This window comes from Carassius auratus, chromosome 42 (genome assembly GCF_003368295.1).
Source record: "Carassius auratus strain Wakin chromosome 42, ASM336829v1, whole genome shotgun sequence".
In the NCBI taxonomy this organism is placed as follows: domain Eukaryota; kingdom Metazoa; phylum Chordata; class Actinopteri; order Cypriniformes; family Cyprinidae; genus Carassius; species Carassius auratus.
This window is the reverse complement of record NC_039284.1, coordinates 5,671,918-5,694,785: the sequence shown is the minus strand read 5'-3', so window position 1 is coordinate 5,694,785 and position 22,868 is coordinate 5,671,918. Positions and strand designations below refer to the sequence as shown.

Genomic DNA, 22,868 nt, shown 5'->3' with positions numbered 1-22,868 from the left:
CAAATATTAGTACCCTAAATGTATTTTTTTTTTTTTTTTCGTGTATAAATATGTTTATAAAACTTACGAAGCCAGGGATCTATTTCCTACGAGCAAAATTAAATGCGTTTTGTGCATTTCTTACAATAAAAAAAAATAAAAAATAAAATAGAATGCACACAGGAAAACATACGAATGTTTCATACCAATTTGACTGTAAAAACTATTTGCAACAGTCAGTTTTAGATGCAAAGCTAATTGGATTTAACCTATTAAAAGTGCGTTGTAATCTATTACTTTTTCTAAGAAAAAAGTTATTGTAGAGAATTTTATTTTATTAATTATTTATTTTTTATTTTTTTTAGATTGTACTTTGTCGTGAGAGAATGAGTCAGTGCAGGTGAGGTCTCCACTCCTTGAGAGAAACTCACATCAAACAAGCGCTCCTAAAAGCTAACTTATCAATCACCTCGCTGTACAAACAGCAGCATTCTCCTCAATAACTTTGCAAGACGAAATAAACACACTTATCAGAGCGCCGTCCATCAATACCGTGTTTGTGAAGATCAGAGGTGAAATCAAATGCCACCGTGTTTACGCGTTGATAAAAACCGTCAAGGGGCGCGGTAAGATTGCCTGAGATGCCTGCTAGGACGATTGAAAGTGCGTGTCTTGCCTCTGTGTATGTGGGACTTGCTAGTGCCAAGTAAGAAAAATATATGTTATCCACAGACATATAATTAAATTAAATTAAAATAAATATTATAAAAACTTTTTCATTGCTACACCTTTTGGCCAGTTCAAAATTAAACAAAAATGAATTTAAATAAATAGCCCACAAATGGAGAAAAAAAGCTCCAAACTATTTGCTACACGCAGGAATCGATTGTGGACATAAATTATGTGATTGACTTTCTTTCTTTCTCTTTTTCTTTCTTTCTTTCTTTCTTTCTTTCTTTCTTTCTTCAGTAGCATTCTAACAATTTATTCCTTCCTTTTTGGTGGGCATGTCTGTCTTTTCGAAAAACGTACTGTGAACTATTAACTCTTTCATAGATTTATTTTTCTTGGCTGTGTGATCACATGGAATAGTAGTCTACGGCATGCATATTTGGGAGCCAGGATTATCGTTTGTGTGTGTATATATATATATCTATCTATATCTATCTATCTATCTATATATATATATATATATATATATATTATAATTTATACTCAATTATAAAATTCAAGTTTTAGCTTTTTTAATTTAAATAATTGTAATAACTTTTTTCAAAACTAAACAATTTGTATCATTGTTGCTTTTATGACATAATTGCACTGTTCTCTTGACCTTATAATACTAAGTAGAAAATACTATGTTGCTAAATTGACCACAATAATATTTCTATAATAAGACAATCCATAGGGCCTGCGAATTAGCCTAGCGTTGTGATGTAAGATAACTGTGTTCAGTCATTTGATTGCGCAAGTTTCTTTTTGCTTAACAGACCAGAGTTGCAGTACATTGATTGATCTTAGTGTGTATAACTCTCGCTTATTTGTGGGAAGAAAAAAAAAAAAACTGTATGAAACTGCGGACTATTTAACCTGATATTTTATAGGCTATGCTTCAACAGCTAGCTCTCATTTAACTATTGATGCAAAGCAAAACTTGTACATCTAGGCCTTTTTTGTACCTTTTAATCGCAAATAAAACCCTCTGCATGTAGTAAACCTTCCACTGATTAATGTATTTATGGGAAGCTCTCGCGCCAATAAGCGGGCAGTGGGGCGCGCGTTTTAATGACTCACTGATTGTAATGGAGCTCTTCTTTTCTGTGAAGGGTCGTTAAATCAACAGATCATTTTGTCGATTATGTCCGAAATTACACTTTCGAAGGCCTACAGATGCTGCTTTTACTTTCACTGATACTCAATTATTTGTAATCTCCACCTAAAACTCTAAGCATTGTATATAAAGTGTCTAAAAATACAAGATCAGTGGTCGAATACCAGAATATTATTTGATATTTAATTTCACCCAACCTTAAAAAAATGGGGTTGAGAATTTTTAAATATTCGTTCATTCATGCATGTCAATATCGTGACAAGATATTATATGTAAAAGGTTTACTTTAATTTACAAGGAGCAAAATCTGAAAGTGTGCCTATTACATCACTGCAATGTTAATAACCTTCAGTTTTTAGACAAATGTTTGAGGATGTCTGCTATCCTAATCGTGCATACTTACATCGAAGGTCTGGATTTGTTGATTAACCACACACATAAAATAAATGTTCATTTTTATAAGCAAGTAAGATTTTCTCTTTTATCCGTTGTGCAAATTCAAACATTTTCCACAGCAATCTACCGGCGCCGAAAGAGTCTATTAGGATTTCGGAGATTCGTTTTGTTTGAGCTTCTCTGAAAGACTCCAGATTACATTAACATGTCTGAGGCTCGGTGTGTGGTCTTTGTGGGGAGCTTGTAGCTGTTGAAAATGACTTGTTGGAAGCGTGTATGCTCTCATCACTCTCACTCAACACACATTGCACAACTGCCGACTGTCCTCGAGGCTTTGGGTGCAAAGGTCCCAGTCACTTCCCTGCAATTAGACCCCAATCTCAACGCAATCATTTTAAAGTTAGGATTTCTGAGGTTCGTTCCCTGCTTATTCCACATTGTAGTTCGGAGAAAGGGGTTGATATAGCCTATACTATCTGCATTTATAGCGTATTTTGCATTGAGTCTTATAGATAAACCACAAAGTTTGGACTTAATCGTAGGCTACTTATTTGACATTGTTAATATAATAATGTTATTAATGCAGTATTAATAATTAGATTGATTTAAACGAAATGTCCCACTAAGATTTTCAAAGAGCATATAAGAGACCTCGTGTTCCCGTGCAAAGAAATTGTAAACATTAGATAAGTGTCATAACAGTAAGTCTTTATGTTTACACTAATAACCAATAATCATGTCAACTGCTTTACTCAAGCAACCATCTTTTATTTACACCGCTGACTTGAAACATGTCCACACAAAACATACCTGTTTCGGCCACCTTCGAAAAGTAAGGTTATTTAATGATTTGCCCACATTATGTAGTATTTTTAGTTCGCATTATATCTATTGCTCTGGAGCTGTCCGGGGTGCTGAAGTTACTACCACTATAGCATTGCGTGTAAACTATACTGAATTAATAAGTTCTCGCCACAACAAAGTCAGACGAGAACGGTCCAAAGTCTATTTAAATGACAGAATTGTCTTTTTTAATTATTAATTTGTCGTTGTTGTTTATATCCAATACCACATTTAAGTATGATACAAACTTTATTCTTGACACACAACAGCGCAAGATATGCGGGGAATTTAAGGCAAGTACTGCAATATAAGTAAGGAAAAGCACTTAACACACTTAAAACTGAGATCAAATTTGTCATTCAATTATATAAAGACTTTATCGTTTACAGTTATACAGCCACATAAAGCAAATCTCTCTTTGTTGGTACTGAATTACTTAGTCTTTAAAACGACAGAATAGGAAGCCTCTGCTAAAGAAAAAAAAAAAAAACAGAGAAATGCTCTTCGTAGAAAACTCAAATTTACGAATGCATATTGTGTTTAATCTAAACATATCTTAAATGGGGTCTATAAAAGGAAAGTAACAAAAATAAATTAAGATGAGCCAAGACTGGATTTCTCAGCACCTCATTCTTAGGTGTACCAGCTTCATCTGATATGTGCATGACAAATGGCACAATTACACATCACCTCCTTTAGTAAATCTTACTGTCAACTAGTAGCAAAAATATATTTAATTGTCCATCATTTATCTTCTTCTTGAGGCCATTGTGCTGCGTACACAGACGAGGGTCATTTGCAAGAAGAAATACTTAACATGCAGCGCGGAACACAAGATGCAGTAATACTTGACCTTTCAATGTAATTGTGGCACCAGTGAAATGCAGGCAGCGCATTCAGTCTTATGTGAATGGAGCCTTTCCCATCCAATGAACAAAAGCGGCATTTTCATACCTTCCCGTTTCTTTACTGCTTTTTTTTTATTTTTTATTTTTATTTTTTTAGATATTCTTTTTATTAAACATTTTAATTATTACAAACAAAAACATATCAAAACAAAAACACAGCACAGGAAATAATTAACATATCTATGAACATGTGGACAATTTAAATACAGCATTTCGTCATATGATTGTACCTACATTTTATCCAGTTTTTGTTTATGAGCGTTTAATCTTTAGACAGGTGCGACTTTTTAAACAGGTGCGATTTACCATTGAGACAATACCTCAATCTTTCTAGAGTTACAACTTCAGATATCTTAGATTTCCACATCTGAGCAGAGGGGGCATCACTACCAAACCATTTGACCATTATAGCCTTTCGGGCCAATATTAGGAGAAACTGAACAATCTCTTTGTGAGCTCTCAGAGGGTCAGGTATAAGCCCCAGTAGTTCTTTACTGCTCTTTATGTTATTTTTTATTTTATTTTGTTGCTCCTCAAAGAAATTACACAATTTAAATGGTCAAATTTACACTGCATGAGGCAAATTATCATGAACTGCAGAAATGCTCCGAAAAGAAAATACCTCATGTATTTTTAGCTGTTGGGAAATATATTAAATTGACGAATCTCCCGGAAAAAATACCACTTGGTCATTTGTTCTATATTGCTTTTATAGCACAATCTTTAGGACAGCCCCCATAAGACTGGAGAGTTTACAATTCTGAATTTGAAGACTGTGTCGGGCAGGATACATGCTCTTCTTATTTAAGACTTCATCAATTATGTTGATTAAATGCATCAAGTAGCCTATGCTCTATGACTTATCATATTAGCCCTGCATGATTTTGCCCATTTCTATCTGTGAGAGTTTGGGGTGTGCAAAGAAAGAGATGACAGACAGTAAGTAAGTAACACGTCTTCCGAAACAACAAGCTTTTGTGAATAAGGATTGTATTTTAATGTTCAGAAATGTTGGAGTGTCTCGTGCTGTAGAGTGTGGGTCTTGACTCAGGTTTGAGCAGACAAGAGGCGATCTGCTAGCGCAGTCTTGTACCAGCAGTCCTTTGGTGATCAGCGAACCATCACTAACCGTGTAACACTTGCTCCCCCGCTAAATAACATGTAATCACCTCACCCCACTGCTATTTTGACTAACTTCTTGTGACTTAAACGCTATCTGATTACTTAAGCACAGTACAACAAAAACTATTAAATTTGCATCAATATAACAAAGATGATAATCGTTAGTCTGCAGTCACCGCCAGCCATCATTTTTAGGAAACAATGATCGATCTACAAAATTTAAATAAAATGTAATGATGAGATACTTGTGAAATTCAATATTTTTATATATTAACATGATCTTGATAAGCTATTGCAGTTAAATTACAGATGCATTGAATTTAATCGCATATGATGTTTAGTAAAATGTCATGTTTTATCAGGAAACGAGCTTTATGTGAGTAACATCTTAAACAACTGGTGTAATTCACTTGAAAATATAATGTAATGTGAATCTGAATCAATCTCACTGCAGGTTCACACCCACACACACACAACACACAAAACTCACTTTAAGGGAGACAGAATGTTATTTTTTGGGTGGACTGACTAACCCTTGAAGGGTCAAGGTGCGGGCCCTATTTATCATGCAATTTATAGTCACATTTGAATAAAACTAAATAAGCCTTAAATCATTTCTGCATTAAACACTATTTTTTAAAAGGTGAACAATAAAAGACACTGTCACTCATCCGGAATACTGGCTAATAAATGAGTAAAACAAGCAAATATTTAGCTACATTTTTATAATTAATATGGATCTGTTATAAATTTCTATAATTTATAATAATTTCGTGTGGACTGTTTATAGCTTTTTGTACTAGTGCACAAACTATAACATACCAGTTTCCATAAGAGTCTTCAGCGATTATACAGTAAAAACCATTACGGCCCATACGGGAGTGCAGTGGCTTAAACATTAAAACCTGTTGAGATTATTTTTTTTTTCTTTTCTTTTTTTCTCTGTAGAACCGGAAGGATGGATGCTATTTGCCCCTTTATAAAATATGTCATTAGGAAGAATTCATGTCACACAAAGGGACGGCAGTCAAAAATTGCCCCACCACTGTTTAGTAATTATATAGTTTGCCCAGGCTGCGAGCTGTCATGCGTCGAGGCAGGTGGCAAGTCCATCATGCAAATGGCTTGGCGGTGCCGCCATAATTAGCCAGCGCGAGTCGCCCAAATTAACAATTAGCTAACATGCAATTCTCTCTGTGAGCGCAGCGGCTCGTCGTTGTGTGACCATTGTATTACGCTGCAAATTGCACGTATGGCGTATCATTTATCATTTCTATGCTCTATTAAACGTCTGTGACGATTAGAATTTCTGTGACTGGTTGTTCGGTTTCCGGGGAAAGATATAGCCTATATGCACAATACAAATCACATATATTCAGGCCTATTTTACCAGTCTCAAAGATGCACCAACACTAAGTCAACCAGCCTTTGTAATTTCAGAGAATTTTTCCTTGCCGCAGTTAGCTCATTTTATTAGGTATACTCTCTATAAAGCCTTTGAAGGATTTGACATTAATTATTTACTAACAAACTATTTTCTGTTTGGACTAGGATTTATTTGCATCAGTGTTGACATTTTTGTTGGCAATTCATAGCTAATGGTTCCTTGAAAAGTCTCAAACGCTGAATCATTAAACGGCAACATACCACCAAAAATGCAGCCATTTTTTATGTGCTTAAAACTATTGTTGACTATGCCCTCCTGGGATGCGTTTCCCGATAACGCTATCTTAGCACGCTTCAAAGACTCTATACCTGTTCGTGTTCCCATACCTTAGGTGTCTGTTTAAATATGATGCGATTTCAGTTTTTCTTTCTCTTTGGAGAGTTACAAGCTCTTGGTGCATCAAGAAGATCTGTAAAGTTCCTAAGACTAAAATCTCAAATCCAAAGAGCCCCCCTAAAACCGTTTATTCAAATGATGCCCCAACATATCTACATCACTATGTGGAAAATTTGCATAATGCCGTCCAAATGTTCATGTAAAGAAAGAAGGCGTGGTTTCAGTAACCACTGTTAGTTTTGAAGAAGATTAAAACCAAGAAAGGAAAGTAAATGCCCAGAGGACCTCCTAGTGGTAACCACATAAAAATACAAGGGGGAAAAACACTAATTTATGTTACTGGATGAGTTACTCAACAAAAGCGCAACAACTGGGGAAACATAAAATCAACAGCTACTATGGCGAAAAGCTACTATGGAAAAAAAAGAGAGTAAGGGGCCGTTCACATATCGCGCCTAAAAACGCGTGGAAAACGCTTTTTCCTTCTTTCCAAAGCGCTCGGGCAGAAGCGCTCCTGAGGCGCCTGCCTTTGCTAAGCAACCATGACATGCTTCTCTCCATGAAGAGGCGGAAATTTCAGCAAAGGATAAATGGATTTGCAGCACTAAAAATCGCTAGCAGTAGCTCTGCTACTAAATTTATTTCAAAATGGCAATCCATATACAGCTATGAATAGCTGTTCCTTCATCTTGGCTGAGTTTTCAACCCTGTTACGGAAACAGATGAATCTGATTGGTTAGTTCTTGTCACATGACCCAAGGTGCACTTGCAGCATTCTGAAAAGTTGAGATGTTTTTAACTTGATGCGGTACGGACGCGCCTGGATAAAACGGGCGCGTCGCACCGCGTGCGCGTCGCGACCGCTTCGCTTCCATTATGAGCGCGCATGCCGCGCGCCTACATTGGAAATAACGAACTTGCCCGCGCAAAAGACGCGAAATGTGAACGGCCCCTAAGAGAAGAGCCTCCAGCAGCTGAATTTCGGAGCAGAGAGGGTAGTTTATTATATATATATATATATATATATATATATACTTTTTTATTATTAATATTATTATTATCTCTTGATCGCCAAAGGAGCCCAAGTGATCGCTATTGGCTTGGTGAAAATGTAGGACGGGCCCATGCTGTGCAGCAGTTAAAAATAATCCAGACCTAAGAGGTGCTGCTTTTTTAACCCTTCCAGTGATCTCCTTGTACCCGGCAGACTAAACGCCTCCCCAGCAGATAGCCCTAAACACAGCCCACCCACTTACTCATTATTCCAGGCTGCCCTCCGACATGAAACGGAAAAAAAGAAGGCGTTAAGCCACATTAGAGCCGGCATGGGAGTCATCAGTAACCCCTTATCAGTTAATGAAGGGAAACACATGCGGGGCGATACACAGTAGCCGATCAATAGCGCGCTGCATGGACAATAAGTGACTGCTCACAAAAAAGAGAAATGCAGATCAATTATAAACCTTGTTTGCTTCGTGTCCGCTCAGTCTATTCCCAGCAATTACATGCTCATTAAAGCTGATTTAACCAGGATTCTGCAGCAGGGAAAACAACAGTTGTTTGTTGCTCCATCATTTTCAAAGGCAGAGAATGACAGCATAATGCGCTATAGCTTAATGGCGACGGTCCATAGCGAGATTTACCATTATGTGGCTTATTAATTTTCGCCCAACATCCCCCCCCCCCCCCCCAAAAAAAAAGCGACCTTCAAAAAAGTCTTCTTTTTTTCTCTTTTTTCTTTTTTTTAAGACATCAAATGCGTATCAGGTCGCAGGAATGGTCTTAGTCATTTCATAAGGTACATTTTTATTAATACATTTTAATTTGACAAAGTTTACTTTGGATGCAAAAATAACTCTATACAAGAGGTTATTGACACGTGAGTGCAAATTTTAGATGTCTCCTTCATTAAACACACTAGATTTTTTTATCACCAGCCAAAGAGGCTTTACCAACTGAAGTAAGGGTTGGAGATGAAAGAAGACATCCAAAATATGTCAAGGTTGAGATATCATCAACCATGATTGAGGATGACATTGCTTTTTCATTTCTGAATCACACTGCTGGCGTGGTACCCGTGGCACCAGACATGTATCCAAAACAAGAAACGGAAAGGGCTCCCTGACTCGGCTAATGAAGTTCCTCTGCCTGCTAAAACACTTCAGACACCTTCAGATACACCAGTTTGGCAGTGAACGCGTGTAAGTTTGAATCAGCTCTTTCATATTATAAGAAGATCTTTTCCAAATCGACTGCCGATTGAGAGACATTCTGAGTAAGCATACTTGACACGAGCTATGTATAGTGACACGCTGAAGTTTATCTGATGAATGGTAAATGAAAGGGGTTAAAGCTAAAATCATCCACATGATTGCTCGGCTGTTCTTTCCAGGAAAAAAAAGTCTGCATGGGGTGGATTCATGGTGGCAACAAAATGCATTTATGAATTAGAATGACTTCAATCAGTCTGGAATAGAAAAGAGCATAGAAATCAGATGTGAATGATTTTATTCACAAGTATGTTGAGTATTCAAGATATTTCCATTTATTTCAGACTATCCAGTTTTAGGATATTCTGTCACAAATCTATCAGATAAGATGGACATTTGCAACATTTCATTAATTTAGTGGTTTTATAGGGTTTTGCAGCACCAGTCTTATTTAAAGAGATAATTCATTGCAAAAGGCCAGATCTCTCATTTCATTGAATCACCTTCAAGCTGTTCAAAAGATACTTACAGTAGTTGCAATTCCATGCACTTGCTGTGGGGTCTTTCTTAGAAATTTATTTCATGAGATCAAAATTGAGTGCCCACAATTTTCTTATGCTGTGAATAGCTTCTTAATTGTTGTACAGTGTGTCTAATAAAGCACATTATGATAATATCTAATATAGTCCAACATTCTGCACTTGATTTGCTACTTAATTTATGTTGTTTCAGTGTGATTTAAGAGCAAAACATAGCACCATTCGCTTGCTGGTAATGTTGACATTGCTCTTTTTGTGCTTAATATTTTTAAGCTTCTCATTTACATCTCTTTCACAGCCCCGCGTTTGCCATCTTGCAATTTCATATACAGTATTACAGCAGTGGTGTGCAAAGACTTTTTGCCACGTGATCATGCAGACCCCTGCCCCTGTTTTCTCCCACCCCCTCCCGATTCCAGTTAGCTTCCTAGTGCAGGACCGTGGCATGCTGTGTTTTGGCAGAAAATCAATAAAGGGGAAAATCTGCTCTAATCATCCGCACATTTACCATCACAATCAACAATCAAAGCCAAGACCTGAGTCTTTATTTGTAGGCCTGAGCTGCCCAATTTTCCCACTGTGAAAGGCAGGCTAAATTAGAACCCTTGGTTCCTGTTAGCAGCTCTTAATGGCTCTGATTTGTGAACTGCTAAATGAGGTTATGTAAATTGATCCTGAGTGCAGGCAGGGGCCCCCAGGTGACAGGTGCAGCTTCCTGTGAGCGCGGGCTGAGGGGTTGTTATGAGACAAGGAGGGAGAAAACTTAGTAAGGCTGCAGGAGCAAATCCCCATCGATACACAGACACAGCAGTATTAGATGGATTTTCAATTAAACTCTTAAAAAGTACAGTTGACTTTCATTAGGGAAGAAATAAGTGTAATGTTTGCTAATTGTCTGTGTGTTGGCTTCAAGACAGTGTAACTAAGGTGCTTCTATAAAATTGACTCATTACACAAGAGAGGAAAATGGCATTAAAACATTTGTTTTCCTTTCATACTTCATTTTTTCTTTGTTTTGTTGATCGTTTTGGTGTTTTTTCTTCGTCACATACAGAATCCCTGTTTTGTAGAATATTTTCAAAGATGTTTCTCATGATGTAAATTTAGGACCTAAAGGAAAGGGGAAAAAATTAAAAAATGTCAAATGTATCCAGAGAGATACATTATATATATCATCTTTTTTTTTTTTTTTTTTTGGTCTGTGTGTTGTTGTCTCTGTGTACTGGAAGCTTATGTCACTAAAGCAAATTCCTTGTATATATGTATACTATATATATATATATATATATATATATATATATATATATATATATATATATATACATACATACATACATACATACATACATATATATATATATATATATATATATATATATATATATATATATATATATATATATATATATAATTTAGCATGAGTCACCTTTCATTTACACTTCATTTTCCCATTTTCCATTAGCCTTCCTATAGTTTAAAAACAAGTGCAAGTTAATGGCTTTGATTATATGAAGGAAAGCAGGAATTGTGAAATATGTAACTTGAATTCAATGTAAAGTCACTTAGCATAAAAAGTGCCTTCTAAATGCATAAATGTACTGAATAACGCTCACAGGATGGTGTTCTACCAAACACTGTACAAACGTAATATATTGATAAGAAAATCACTGAGCTGCTCGTAAACAAGAAATTATGAAATAATAAAGCAAACTGACAAGTTATAAGTTGGTATACTGTGACTTTTTTCATCCTTACAATAAGTCCATTAAAATTACAATGGAAACAATTTTATTCCTGCATCATTTAAAAAAAAAATGTTTTTCTTCTGTTCATTTCACAATGTTGTATTATTGATCATTTCAGTAATATTCCCATGATTTTAATAGAAAATATCCATACTTCATGCAGAAATTATGCGTAATAAAGGCTGCTTTCTAGAAACATCAGCTCAGACATATGTTGCCAATGCATAGGTTCGATGTGGTGTACCTAATATATCTTAAGGTTGCTTTGAAGAGATGAAAACATGACTGCTTCCTTTCAAATCTGATCACTCTTTGTACATCAGATAAAGATGAAAGCACCTGAGGTCACTATTACATATTAGGTATGTCTTATAAATTGAATGGTCCTCTTCCTCTCTTTTTCAGGTGCGTTCTTCATTGACCTTGTTTTTTTTTTCTCCCATATGTTCCTTTACACTGTACTGTAAAACAGAGAAAAAGAAAGGACGAGATATACAAAGGCAAAATCATTTTTACTGAGAGATGCAGCTGAACAGGATATAGGTAAAATAATTATGTTAGATTTGTGTAAAAGATAAGTGTTTCTGGAACTGGAAACTGATGACTCTACCTACTACTAACCTTGGCCCCCACAATGTTTTTGTCAAAAGACCTGAAGCCTGATCGGGTGATTTTCTTAAGCTCCATAACACCTTGCATGTAAGTGGTCTCTCAGCATCAGAAATTTTACAGGTTTGGTGTTTTATTATTATTTTTGTGTGTAAATGGGACTCATATGGCCTGCTTATCTCATTGAATACACCAACACAATCATTCAGATATTTAGAGTGGATAAGAATTGTTTGTAGTGTTCTTGTAAAGTACTTGGTGTTCTTTGAATGTCAACAAGGGTCATTTTTGAGTTCCTTGAGAGCAATGTAAACAGTGTTGTTCACAGTGTAAAGCATATTAAGTGAATAGTTTGGACTATAATCCATAAAGTGTTATTGAAAACAAATGATATGAAAGAAATAAGCAGTCTTCTGTTAATCAAATGTCTTCAGCTGAGAAACTTATTTATATAAAACTATACAACACATTAGATACATTATGTATATTGTGTATATTATATAAGACAATGTTTAAATGATGCATTAAATCAAAAGTGACAGTAAACAGATTTATAATGTTGCAAAAGGTTGTGTTTCAAATAAATAGTATTTGTTTTTCGATTCATTAAAGAGTCATGGATAGATGCATCAAAGTTTCCACAAAAATATTAAGTGGCAGCATAAGTAGTTGTGGTTTTCAACAATAATGATAGTTAGAAAAAGAAGAAATGTCTCTTGAGCACCAAATCATCATATTAAAATGATTTCTGAAAGATCATGTGACACTGAAGACTGGAGTAATGATGCTGAAAATAAGCTTTGCCATCTCAGCAAAAAAATTACATTTGAATATATATTAAAATAGAAAACAGTTATTTTAAATTGCAATAACATTTCTGTATTTTTGATCAATTAAATACAGCCTTGGTGAGCATAATAGACTTTTTAAATATTAAAAAACTTAATATATATATACACACATATATATATATATATATATATATATATATATATATATATATATATATGTGTGTGTGTGTGTGTGTGTGTGTGTGTACAGTATATATATTTATAATATTTTCATAGTCATCATCACAGTGAAAATCACAGCTTATTAAACCACCTTGTTTGAATCATATTTAGAGCAGAAAGATCAGCAAGATGTTTCTCAAATGTATTAAACTAAAAACCTGGTTTCTCCTAGCAGGCTCTCTTCATGTGTCCTGCTGTGTGGGAATATGCTCAAACAGCAGAGTGTTGATGTCAAGTGTTACAGTTCTCTTCCATCTGGAGGAATTAAAGAGCGCCACAGAAAGGACTGGAGCTGAAAGGTTCGTCTCCAAAACCCTTCCTAAAATGATTAACCCTTCCAGAAGACATTACAGGGTTCAGCACCGGGCACTTGTGCTTTGTCATTGATGGTAATTGTTCTTTTTCTCAGTTGTTGCGTTCATCAGTCTCCTCATTATATGGAAAAAAAAGAAGAAAAAATGTATGAATAGACGAGGGAGATTTTCCCACACATTCTCGGGACAGAAAAGAGCACCATTGTGAGCAGCTTCCCATCCCTATTGCCCTTACACTATTGTTTGACAGTCAGTATTGCTATAAACGGGCAGCCTGCCTTTCAAAACCCTCCCTGAAAAAAAAAACTTTGAGTGGTGAGCACAATCTGACAGTTATCAACTAAAGAGTGAAATGTCTGACGTTGAATATGATGGATACCGAACCAATGCCAAAACCCTTCAATTTGTCTTAAAGGTCACTTTTTTAGCCACAATATACAAGTTCAACTGAGTTGACACTACTTTGACTGACAGGAGAAGTGATTAACAAGAAGAGTGACATTCTTATGACTCAAAACAAACCAGACCTTAACTACACTGACCACTATAAAAAGTTAAGGCTATGGCATGAATAATGGCTACCCAGAAATAAATGCATTAACACTGGTAATTTTACACTTTAAACTGTAACAGTATTTATATAACATTTGACACACAGGATATATAAAATATTGTTAATACTTTATTTTAAAGTGTCCTGGTTACAGTGTAATAGACAAATAAATATGGAGTAACATGCACTTACTATATAGTGAGTACTTGGTTTAGGTTAGTTGCTTAATTAGGCATTAATTATTGTTATTATTACTATACATGAAACCTGTAAGAAGGATATATAAAGTGTCAAACCATTATTACAGCCTCATAGTCTGCAGTAGACTAAATGTATAAAACATTATGAAAAAAAAGAAAAGTATAGAGAATAAAATGGTTTCTCAAAAATACAATGGGACTGTCATAGTACATGACCAGAAAACATGGTATTACCTTCATACAATGTACAAAAAAAGAAAAAAGAAAAAAAAAAGATAGATTTGTTGACTAACGTGGCGTAATAAAAACACAAGCTCATACACGCTAGATAATGAACATAATAATAAAGGTAAAACACGTTAAATATTTTTTGAAAGTGCCTTTGTTTTGATTTTCGTTCATTTTGGAGCCACGGCACGCCTAAAGGAAGTGACGTCATGTTGTACAGGAGCGGAAGTATGATGGCGGCGGACGGAGACGGGCGCGATGTGTGTGCTGAAAGTAAACAGGAGCAGCGAAGCAGCCAGATTTCACATCACGGAAGACCCCGGGATGTGTTCAGAGACTGCGTTGGCTCCATAATCCAGTCCCTCGCTGAGTTTGGCGCAAAGGTTTGTGTAAATAAGATGCACGCGCTTTAAAACAGGGTTGGAAAATTGGCGCAGTGTCACAATTTATAAAGCACCTAACTTAACAGTTATTTTAGTGTACCATTTGAGCCGTCTAAAGCCTCTTGATTTTTAAAGTAACAATATCACTCATGTCGTGGTCTTTTATGATTTATCTACAGTAGCAAACAGCAAGCGATAAAAACGAATGCATAAGTTTATTCTTATATTGCTGCTGAAATAAACATCACCAGCTCGAGACTGTTCGGTGGTCTCAGCTGCTCTAACGTTTGTTTTACCTCCTGTCAGACCAGCCTAAACAGACAGAGAGATTATCTGTGCTGTATTAGTCTTTTAACACTTTAGAATAGATTAATTACTCATCAAAAGCTAATTGACCATTTAGAAACAACATCAATAAATCACTTTCTCCTGTTTCCAGTTAAAAGTGGGTGACAAAGAGTTGAGCATCAATGTCAACAATGTAAACCTCTCTGAACTTCAGCCATCTCATGTGTACACATGTTTACAACAGCACATCTCCAAACTACAGGTAAATATTGTTGTATTATATGCATTGTATAATTGAATTAACACACTTCTATGAAATACTTGATTCTGAGTGATTACAGCATCCTATATATATAAAAATACAGAAAAAACAGTAATATTGTTAAATATTATTACAACTTAAAATAATAGTTTTCTATTTGAATATACTTAAAAATTATTCCTGTGATGCAAAGCTGAATTTTCAGCATCATTACTCCAGCCTTCAGTGTCACATGTAACATCCAGTCTATCACACGATCATTTAGAAATCATTTCTAATATTCTGATTTATTATGAGTGTTGGAAACAGTTCTGCTGTCTAATATATTTGATGAATAAAAGGTTAAAAAGAAGTGCATTTATTCAAAAAAAATATATATATATAATAATATATTTTCTTTACTATCACTTTTTTTATCAATTTAAAACATCCTTGCTGAATAAAAGTATTAATTTTATTAAAAAAATAAATAAATAAATAAAACCCTAACCCAGAAAGAAATCCTTAATTTTTTTTTTTTTTTTTTTACTAAGCCTAACTTAAATTAGTGGCATATATATATATATATATATATATATATATATATATATATATATATATATATGTATATTACAGTACAGACCAAAAGTTTGGAAACATTACTATTTTTAATAGTAATTTTAATTGTAAATAGTAATAGTAAATGTACTATATTAGTCCCAAATAAGGGCTATTATAAGGAATATGTGAATTCATTATTATAAATCCTGACAGAGCGAAACAAAATCTTTCTCTCTCAATACAATGTTTTGATCACACTGACAAGGTTTATTTTGACTGTACATTATCGGCATATGTTTTTGGCTAAGCCATAATTTGTCATTATACACATTGAAACTGAGAGATGGAGCAAAGGGCAGACGAACTGTCTGTTATCACTTTATTCTACATTTTTTTAATTCTTCCAGTCAGTCTCTGAAAATCTGAAGCAAATGGCGGAGTCTGAAGGCCACTCCAACCCGGGCAGCACGGACATTAAAGAAATCGCAGACACATCTGAGCAGATGGTGGTTGGTGCAGAGCATCCTACATCTGACCACTGCATTGTCCATGAGGATCATAACAAGACTCAAATCGATGATAATGTACAGATAAAGGCTGATAAATCTGAGGTAAAACATCTAAAACACACCACGGCAGAAAATGTAGTCATATCGTATGTATGTCTATATTATATAATGTAATATCATTTATAATATAATCATAATAATAATAATATGATAAAAGTTTGATTTTTTTATTTATTTTTATTTTATATATATATATATACATTCTATCCTTCTAGATCTAGTATTCTAACAGAGAGGAGTGAGTATATTGATAAATAAAATGTAAAATATTTCGTACTACTATGTCAAGTTTTTATCCGGTCAGTGATGAATGCTTTAAATTGTATATTTTGTCCCATTTAGTTGAAAAGTTAGGCTATTATTAGTTTTATTTTGTATTTACCATGGATTATTGTTGAACCAAATATTTCCTCGTTGCAAGCATTCAAGCAGTCTCTTTTCCCAAATGCAATTAAAGTTGAATGTTTGACAATAGCTATTTTTTATTCCCATGTAATCTTCCTCGGATGATCAGTCATAGGGAGTGTGAATTGCTATCTATAGACAGATAGTTGAGAATGAATGGAAGGCTCCTTCCCCGCCTGCTTTCCTTCAGAGAGAAACAAATAGCCACCCACTTTGAGAGTCCTGAGAGAGGTCCTGGTCCTTGCAACGTTATGAAGTGGATGTTCATTACACGCTGAAATTGCATGTGGCCAAAGGACAAGGAGGCCCTCATTTTTATTGCTTATTTATTTACAGTCACTGTAATAAAAAGCCCAAGCAAATCACAACTATCTCAAATGGTTGCGTGTGAGAAATATTTTGATTTTTGGAATAATTGTCCACTACGTGCGGTCACTTGTTAGTCATGCAGCCCATATGGCCTAGTGTTCCTCATTATAACTAAACAGCAAAAAAGAAGACAGCGGATTGATTTTTTTCTTCAATAGCTCATCAGTCCGACTCTCATTGCTCTCTCTCTCTCTCTCTCTCTCTCTCATTTTCTCAGATTGAACGTAGGATATCTGCATTTATAGAGCGCAAACAGCTGGAGATCAATGAAAACAATGTGAGGGAGTTTTGCAACGTGATCGACTGCAATCAGGGTGAGAATGGGAGGGCACTGGCGGCATGGGGGGTGGCCAGAGGGGTTACTGCACAATTGCCAGTGTTTGTAAGAGTGCTGATTTCCACAGGTTTAAGGTCAGAATGCACCCATCATTCACAGACTTAATCCTGCAAAATACAACCAAGTGTTAAAGCTGTTTATTTCTGCCAAATCAGGTCATTTGCTTTGGACATTTACATGTTGTTTATTACTGCGTATGTGTAAGGCAGTGATGAATTAATCATTTAAATCAATTAATTTGCAAATGAACAATAACTTTGTTTTCTTGTGTGGTGTATAGAAGACAGCTGTGCAAGAACTGATGCAGTATTCACACCATATCCTGGTTTCAAGAGTCATGTCAAAGGTTAGACTCCTCGTCATGTTTGTGATATGGGAATTGAAATCTGCTGTTCAAAAGTTTGGGCTCAGTATGATTGTATTATTATTATTGAAAGAAATGAATACTTTTATTTAGCAAGGATGCGTTACATTTTATGAAAGAATCGCGGTAAAGACATTTAGAATGTTAAAAAAGATTTCTATTTCCCATAAATTCTATTCTTTTGAACATTCTATTCATCAAAGAATCCTGATAAAGAATGTATCGGCGTATTAGAATGATTTCTGATGGATCATGTTACATTGAAGATTGGAGAAATGGTTGCTAAAAATGCAGCTTTGCCATCACAGGTATAAATGTAATTTTAAAATACATTAAAATAAAAATAAAAACTATGATGTAACATTCTAATATTATCTCACAATATTACTGTTTTTACAAGAGACTTCTTTCAAAAACATAAAAAAAAGTTTTTTTGTACATATACATTGTTAACACAGACATTTTTTTTTTTTTTTTTTTAAATAGAAAATGATTCTACGCTGTTGGTAGTGGTTCATGTGCTTGGCCTCACATTCTTGACTATTAAAAACTGAATGCTCAGTCGATTTGTGGAGCATTAATTGGTGTTTGTTTGCTATTGCAGTGACACGTGTTATAAACACATATGGACCTCAGACCAGAGGGACGCGCACTGAGCTGGCAGACCAGCAGCAGGGATCCATGAGCAGAGACTGTGGAAACCCTGCTGTTGAGGAGAGGCTCCAGAACATGGAATCTCACCTTAAACTTCCACCAGGTACTTGAGATCGGTAGAAGAGCAATACAGAGTTAAATGTCCTACTGTTTCACGTGTTTTTGCAGTCCTAAGTGTGTGCCGACAGATGTGTAACTCTACTGTTACTGAATCTGTAGTAGGTCCAGTTCCTCAAAGCGTTTATCAGCGGCTAAAGAAACTTGAAGATCGAATTCTGGAGCTTGAGGGTCTTTCCCCAGAGTACTTCCACTCCACGGTAAGTGCTAGGAAAAGAGCGAGAGACAATGTGTGTGTTTGTTGGTGGAGTGGATGATCAGAGATTGAATTAGTCTGTTCATCTTAGCAGTGTCATTCCACAAGTCCCACGTTCACAGAACATCCACACTATCTTAAAAACACAGGGAGCTAGACTCTGAATGATTCTGACAGGGATTTGCTTTTCTTCTTCTTTAAATGAATCACAACATTAATAAATATATCTACTCTCTAACACCTTCAAACTGACCTTAACCATTAATCTGGCAAATATGTGTGTGGATTGTGTTATGAATCTGTCACAATGCAATACATGGTTTATAAAGAGGAAAAACCTCTGTTCCTCATGTAACACAAAAAGGAACATTTCTTAAAGACACAGGGTCAAATAGAGGATTAGACAATACACTAGAGAGGGTGCTGCTTTATACAGTACCTTTTTCAAGGCTATTTCTATATATATACATATATATATTTGTTTGTTTTTTAAAGAAAGAAATCAATACTTCAGCAGGGGCCCATTAAGTTGATCAAAAGTGAAAGAAAAGACTTCTCTTTCAAATAAATTGTATTCTTTGAACTTTCTATTCATCAAAGAATCTTGAATAATATCTCTTAAGCTGCACAACTGTTTTCAGAGTTGATGATAATAAATGTTTCTAAACAGTAAATCAGCATATTAGAATGATTTTAAGGATCATGTGACCCTGATGCTGAAAACAGCTTTGCATCATGGGAATAAATGACATTTTCAAATATATTAAAACAGAAAACAGTTATTTTAAATTTGTAATAACATTGCACAACAGTACTATTTTTACTTTATTTTGAATCAATTAAATGCAGATTTAAGGAGCATAAGAGATTTTAAGACATTAAAAATAATCTCACAGACTCCAAACGTTTGAAGGGTAGTGTTAGTCTATGCCAAGGAGAGATATTAAATGCTAAAAAATGTATAATATAATTTTTTTGTGGCATTAAACGTTTTGTACCACTGGTTTGTTTTAACACTGCACACATTCTTGTTAGACTGAAGACTTCTCACTTTCGTGTTTCCTCCTGCGCTCCCGACAGTCGGCCGGAGAGTTCTTCACAACCATTAAAAGCTGATATGAGTGATATTTTTTTTCCCTCACTTCAGAATTTGTTATCCCTGTCAGATTGTAGCCCATCAAAGTTAGCAGAGTAAGTGCTCTTGAACCGTTTCTACGCCTCCTCACACCAGCTTCACTTAGTTCAGTGCTGGTCTGAAAGCTCGCTGATTTCCATCTCCTTTACAATATGTGTGTGTGTGTGTGTCTGTGTATTGCCTGTAAAGTGGGACATTGAGTGCCGTCAAATATGCTGATCTTCTTAGTTTGCAGCGCAGCTTTCATCAAGTCGAATGAATTCATTGAACTATGTTGACCAGGGTGAGCAGATATCATGCATCTGCCAAGTGGGTCCATATGCACACTGAAAAGTGATTAAAATGAAGATAAATTATGGGTAATAGATAAAAGAGATAGACAGAATAAATAAAAGGGCCCCGAAAGAAAGAATCCCGATGGCCCCACTTAATACGATTAATCAGTGCAAGTCTGTGGCGGCTGGGCTCTGTTGGCAGTGATGCTGAAGGACATCTCGGTTTCATACTCAAATCATGTGCCGTTTCTGTCCACTTATAGTTGTCCTTGGTTCAATTTATTGTTTTGCCTGCCATTACAATTTTTTTTAATGTTAAAAATGTAGAGATGTAGCCATGTAGAGATTTTTATTCAGTGTGATATTGAGATAAATGCTTTGCCATTTCATTGAATGACGACTGATGTGCATTGTTCATGTAAATTCGCATTTATTGCATGCTTTCTTTTTTTTTTACCTCAGAATTACTCACACAAACGACTCAAAGCTTCGGTGTCGCAGGTAAGTTCCATTACTGATGCATTTCCGTATTCATGAAGGGGGAAAATATGAAGATCCTGGTCTTCAGTGAGATGTATTCGATGATGAAAACTGTTGTTTTCACAGAGCTACAGTCTCGCTGAGCTGGATGGGAAGATCAGTGCCGTCAAAGCTGCCTTGATGAAGAAATCCAGTGAGTTCCAACCCACAGACGCAGGGGAGTTTTCATTCTGACACCTGGACTTTTTCTTAGACCTTCTCACTATGAGTTAGATCTTCAGTTTTGGTCATGTGCAGAGCTGTGATGATCATGCGTTTCAGAGTAGATTTGGGTTTTGTGTGACACTGAATACTTTATATCTGTAAAATGTATGTTTTCCTTTATGTATGCGTTCACTTTGTACATTTATGTAAATAAACTCATGCATCCAAATTCATATGCTGTTTTTTCTGGAAAATGCTGGAAATGTAGGCTATTTGACTTCCTATTTTAAATTTGCAAGAAATATTTGAAGAATCATTTTTAAGCAGCCATGTCAGTGAGAGACCCACGAATATGTAAAGATGTTAAACTGATTTATGATTGTGACGTGATTGAGGGTAGAGGTGACTGCTTAATATGTGATTGCAAATGGCAGGCAGTGTGAGCAGACAGCAGTCGCTTCTGAGAGTCACAGCGTTTAACTCTAGCCTCTCACTCAATGCAAGTTCAAGTTCATCTTGTTGATCGTGCTCAGACCCACATTCACTATCCCAACAACTCCATCATGACAGGTAATTAAAACAGCCTGAGTGAAGGCTTGTCAAAACACGGGACTCGTTGGAATTCTCCGTGTGAGGGCTGCGATCTGTTGGAACAGTGGGAAGCAAAAGCTGACTCCTCCAGGTGTTCCACCAGACCTCTTTAATTTTTGCTCCAGCTTTCTGAGCCCCAAAAAAAGGCCCGCAATGCACCCTGGGAGGTGTGTACTTGAACGGTAACAAAGCAAACGGGGAGATGGCCATTGTTACCCCTCAGCTTTTGTCTCAGGCTTGGACCCTTATGTAGCTTAAGAGAACAAATTGGCCTGACAATAACAAATGGATTATAAAAGTGAATTAAGGCTTTTGTTCTGAAGTATAGCTCAGCGGTGTCCATTTGTCCCTGTGGTCATTAAGCTGAGAATGCAGGCAGGCAAAGTATAATCTACATCAGCGACTGTCAAGTCTCTGTCCTTATTCTACAAATCGGTTCCTTCTTTTTTTTATTTCTTCTTCTTCTAAATATTGGAGATCTGAGTACATTTGAATGGTACAGCATCAATGCATTTCTTCTCAACCCCCATAAACGGAAAACAATATCAATTTTTTTCCACCAAGAAGTAGAAGCATGCCTTGAAAAGTAGTCTATAGAGCAGTCAATGGCTATATTCTCATGATTTTATAAGGGGAGAGGGGGACATTTTGAGGCCCCTGGAGGATTAACTCCGTTCCCCACCCCCATCCACTCCACTTCACCCAGCCATTCTGTCTGTAGCAAAAGGTACTTCCGTCCTGATTCGTTTACTGGTCGCACGCTTTCTCTCTCCTTTACTATACCTTTTACTGTCTCTTCTGTTCAGCCTGTATGGGATTACGAATTTTTGGAAGTCTCAAGAAAAGCCAGTTAGGTTTTTCTCTTTTTCTTTGGTTCTCCTGCATTGTGCGAGAGAGAGACACGGACTCATAACCATTCATAACTCCCAAACTCTTAATGGGCTTCAACCCTCCGAAAAGAAGGAAAGAAAGCCACCACCCCATCCCCCCTCTCCTGTGACTAGTCAGCTTCAGTCTTTCTTCCCCCCATGGCTCTGTGTCAAAAAAGACTGTTGCTCGTTTGTGCGGGGAACAATGGCGAACAAGGCTGAATCTCTAACGCTGAACAAAAGGAAGAAAACAGGTTTTTCATTCTGCGGAACATTAGATTCTGACACATTTTAGCATGCCAGTTTTTTTCCTTCTTTCTGTCCTGAGTACAGTGGCTAGGCTCTTTAAAAAGGACCACCTGTTGGCTAGCAGGCTGCTCTTCATTACGCGAGCAACTATTATCACAGAGAGAGGAGCTCCACAGGGGACTTCTGAAGTTAACCCTGCCGGTCTGAGCCTGAACGCTTCCTGCCATGCAGCAGGAAGTCACTCGCTCATGCTGGTACAATGCATCTACTTCAAGAGGTGTCTGGATGTACTTCTTGATTTTCCAAGT

General features: G+C 36.1%; 1 protein-coding gene across 1 annotated transcript; it reads left to right on the top strand.

Moving 5' to 3' along the window:
• The first annotated feature begins 14,474 nt into the window (after positions 1 to 14,474).
• LOC113060479 (MAP3K12-binding inhibitory protein 1) lies at positions 14,475 to 21,084 on the top strand. The gene is made up of 9 exons (XM_026229411.1): positions 14,475 to 14,656; positions 15,096 to 15,206; positions 16,154 to 16,357; positions 17,307 to 17,403; positions 17,707 to 17,772; positions 18,395 to 18,547; positions 18,664 to 18,761; positions 20,630 to 20,668; positions 20,774 to 21,084. Exons 1-9 carry the CDS (start codon positions 14,483 to 14,485, stop codon positions 20,879 to 20,881), a joined length of 1,050 nt encoding a protein of 349 aa, XP_026085196.1. The 5' UTR covers positions 14,475 to 14,482; the 3' UTR covers positions 20,882 to 21,084.
• The last annotated feature ends 1,784 nt before the right edge of the window (positions 21,085 to 22,868 follow it).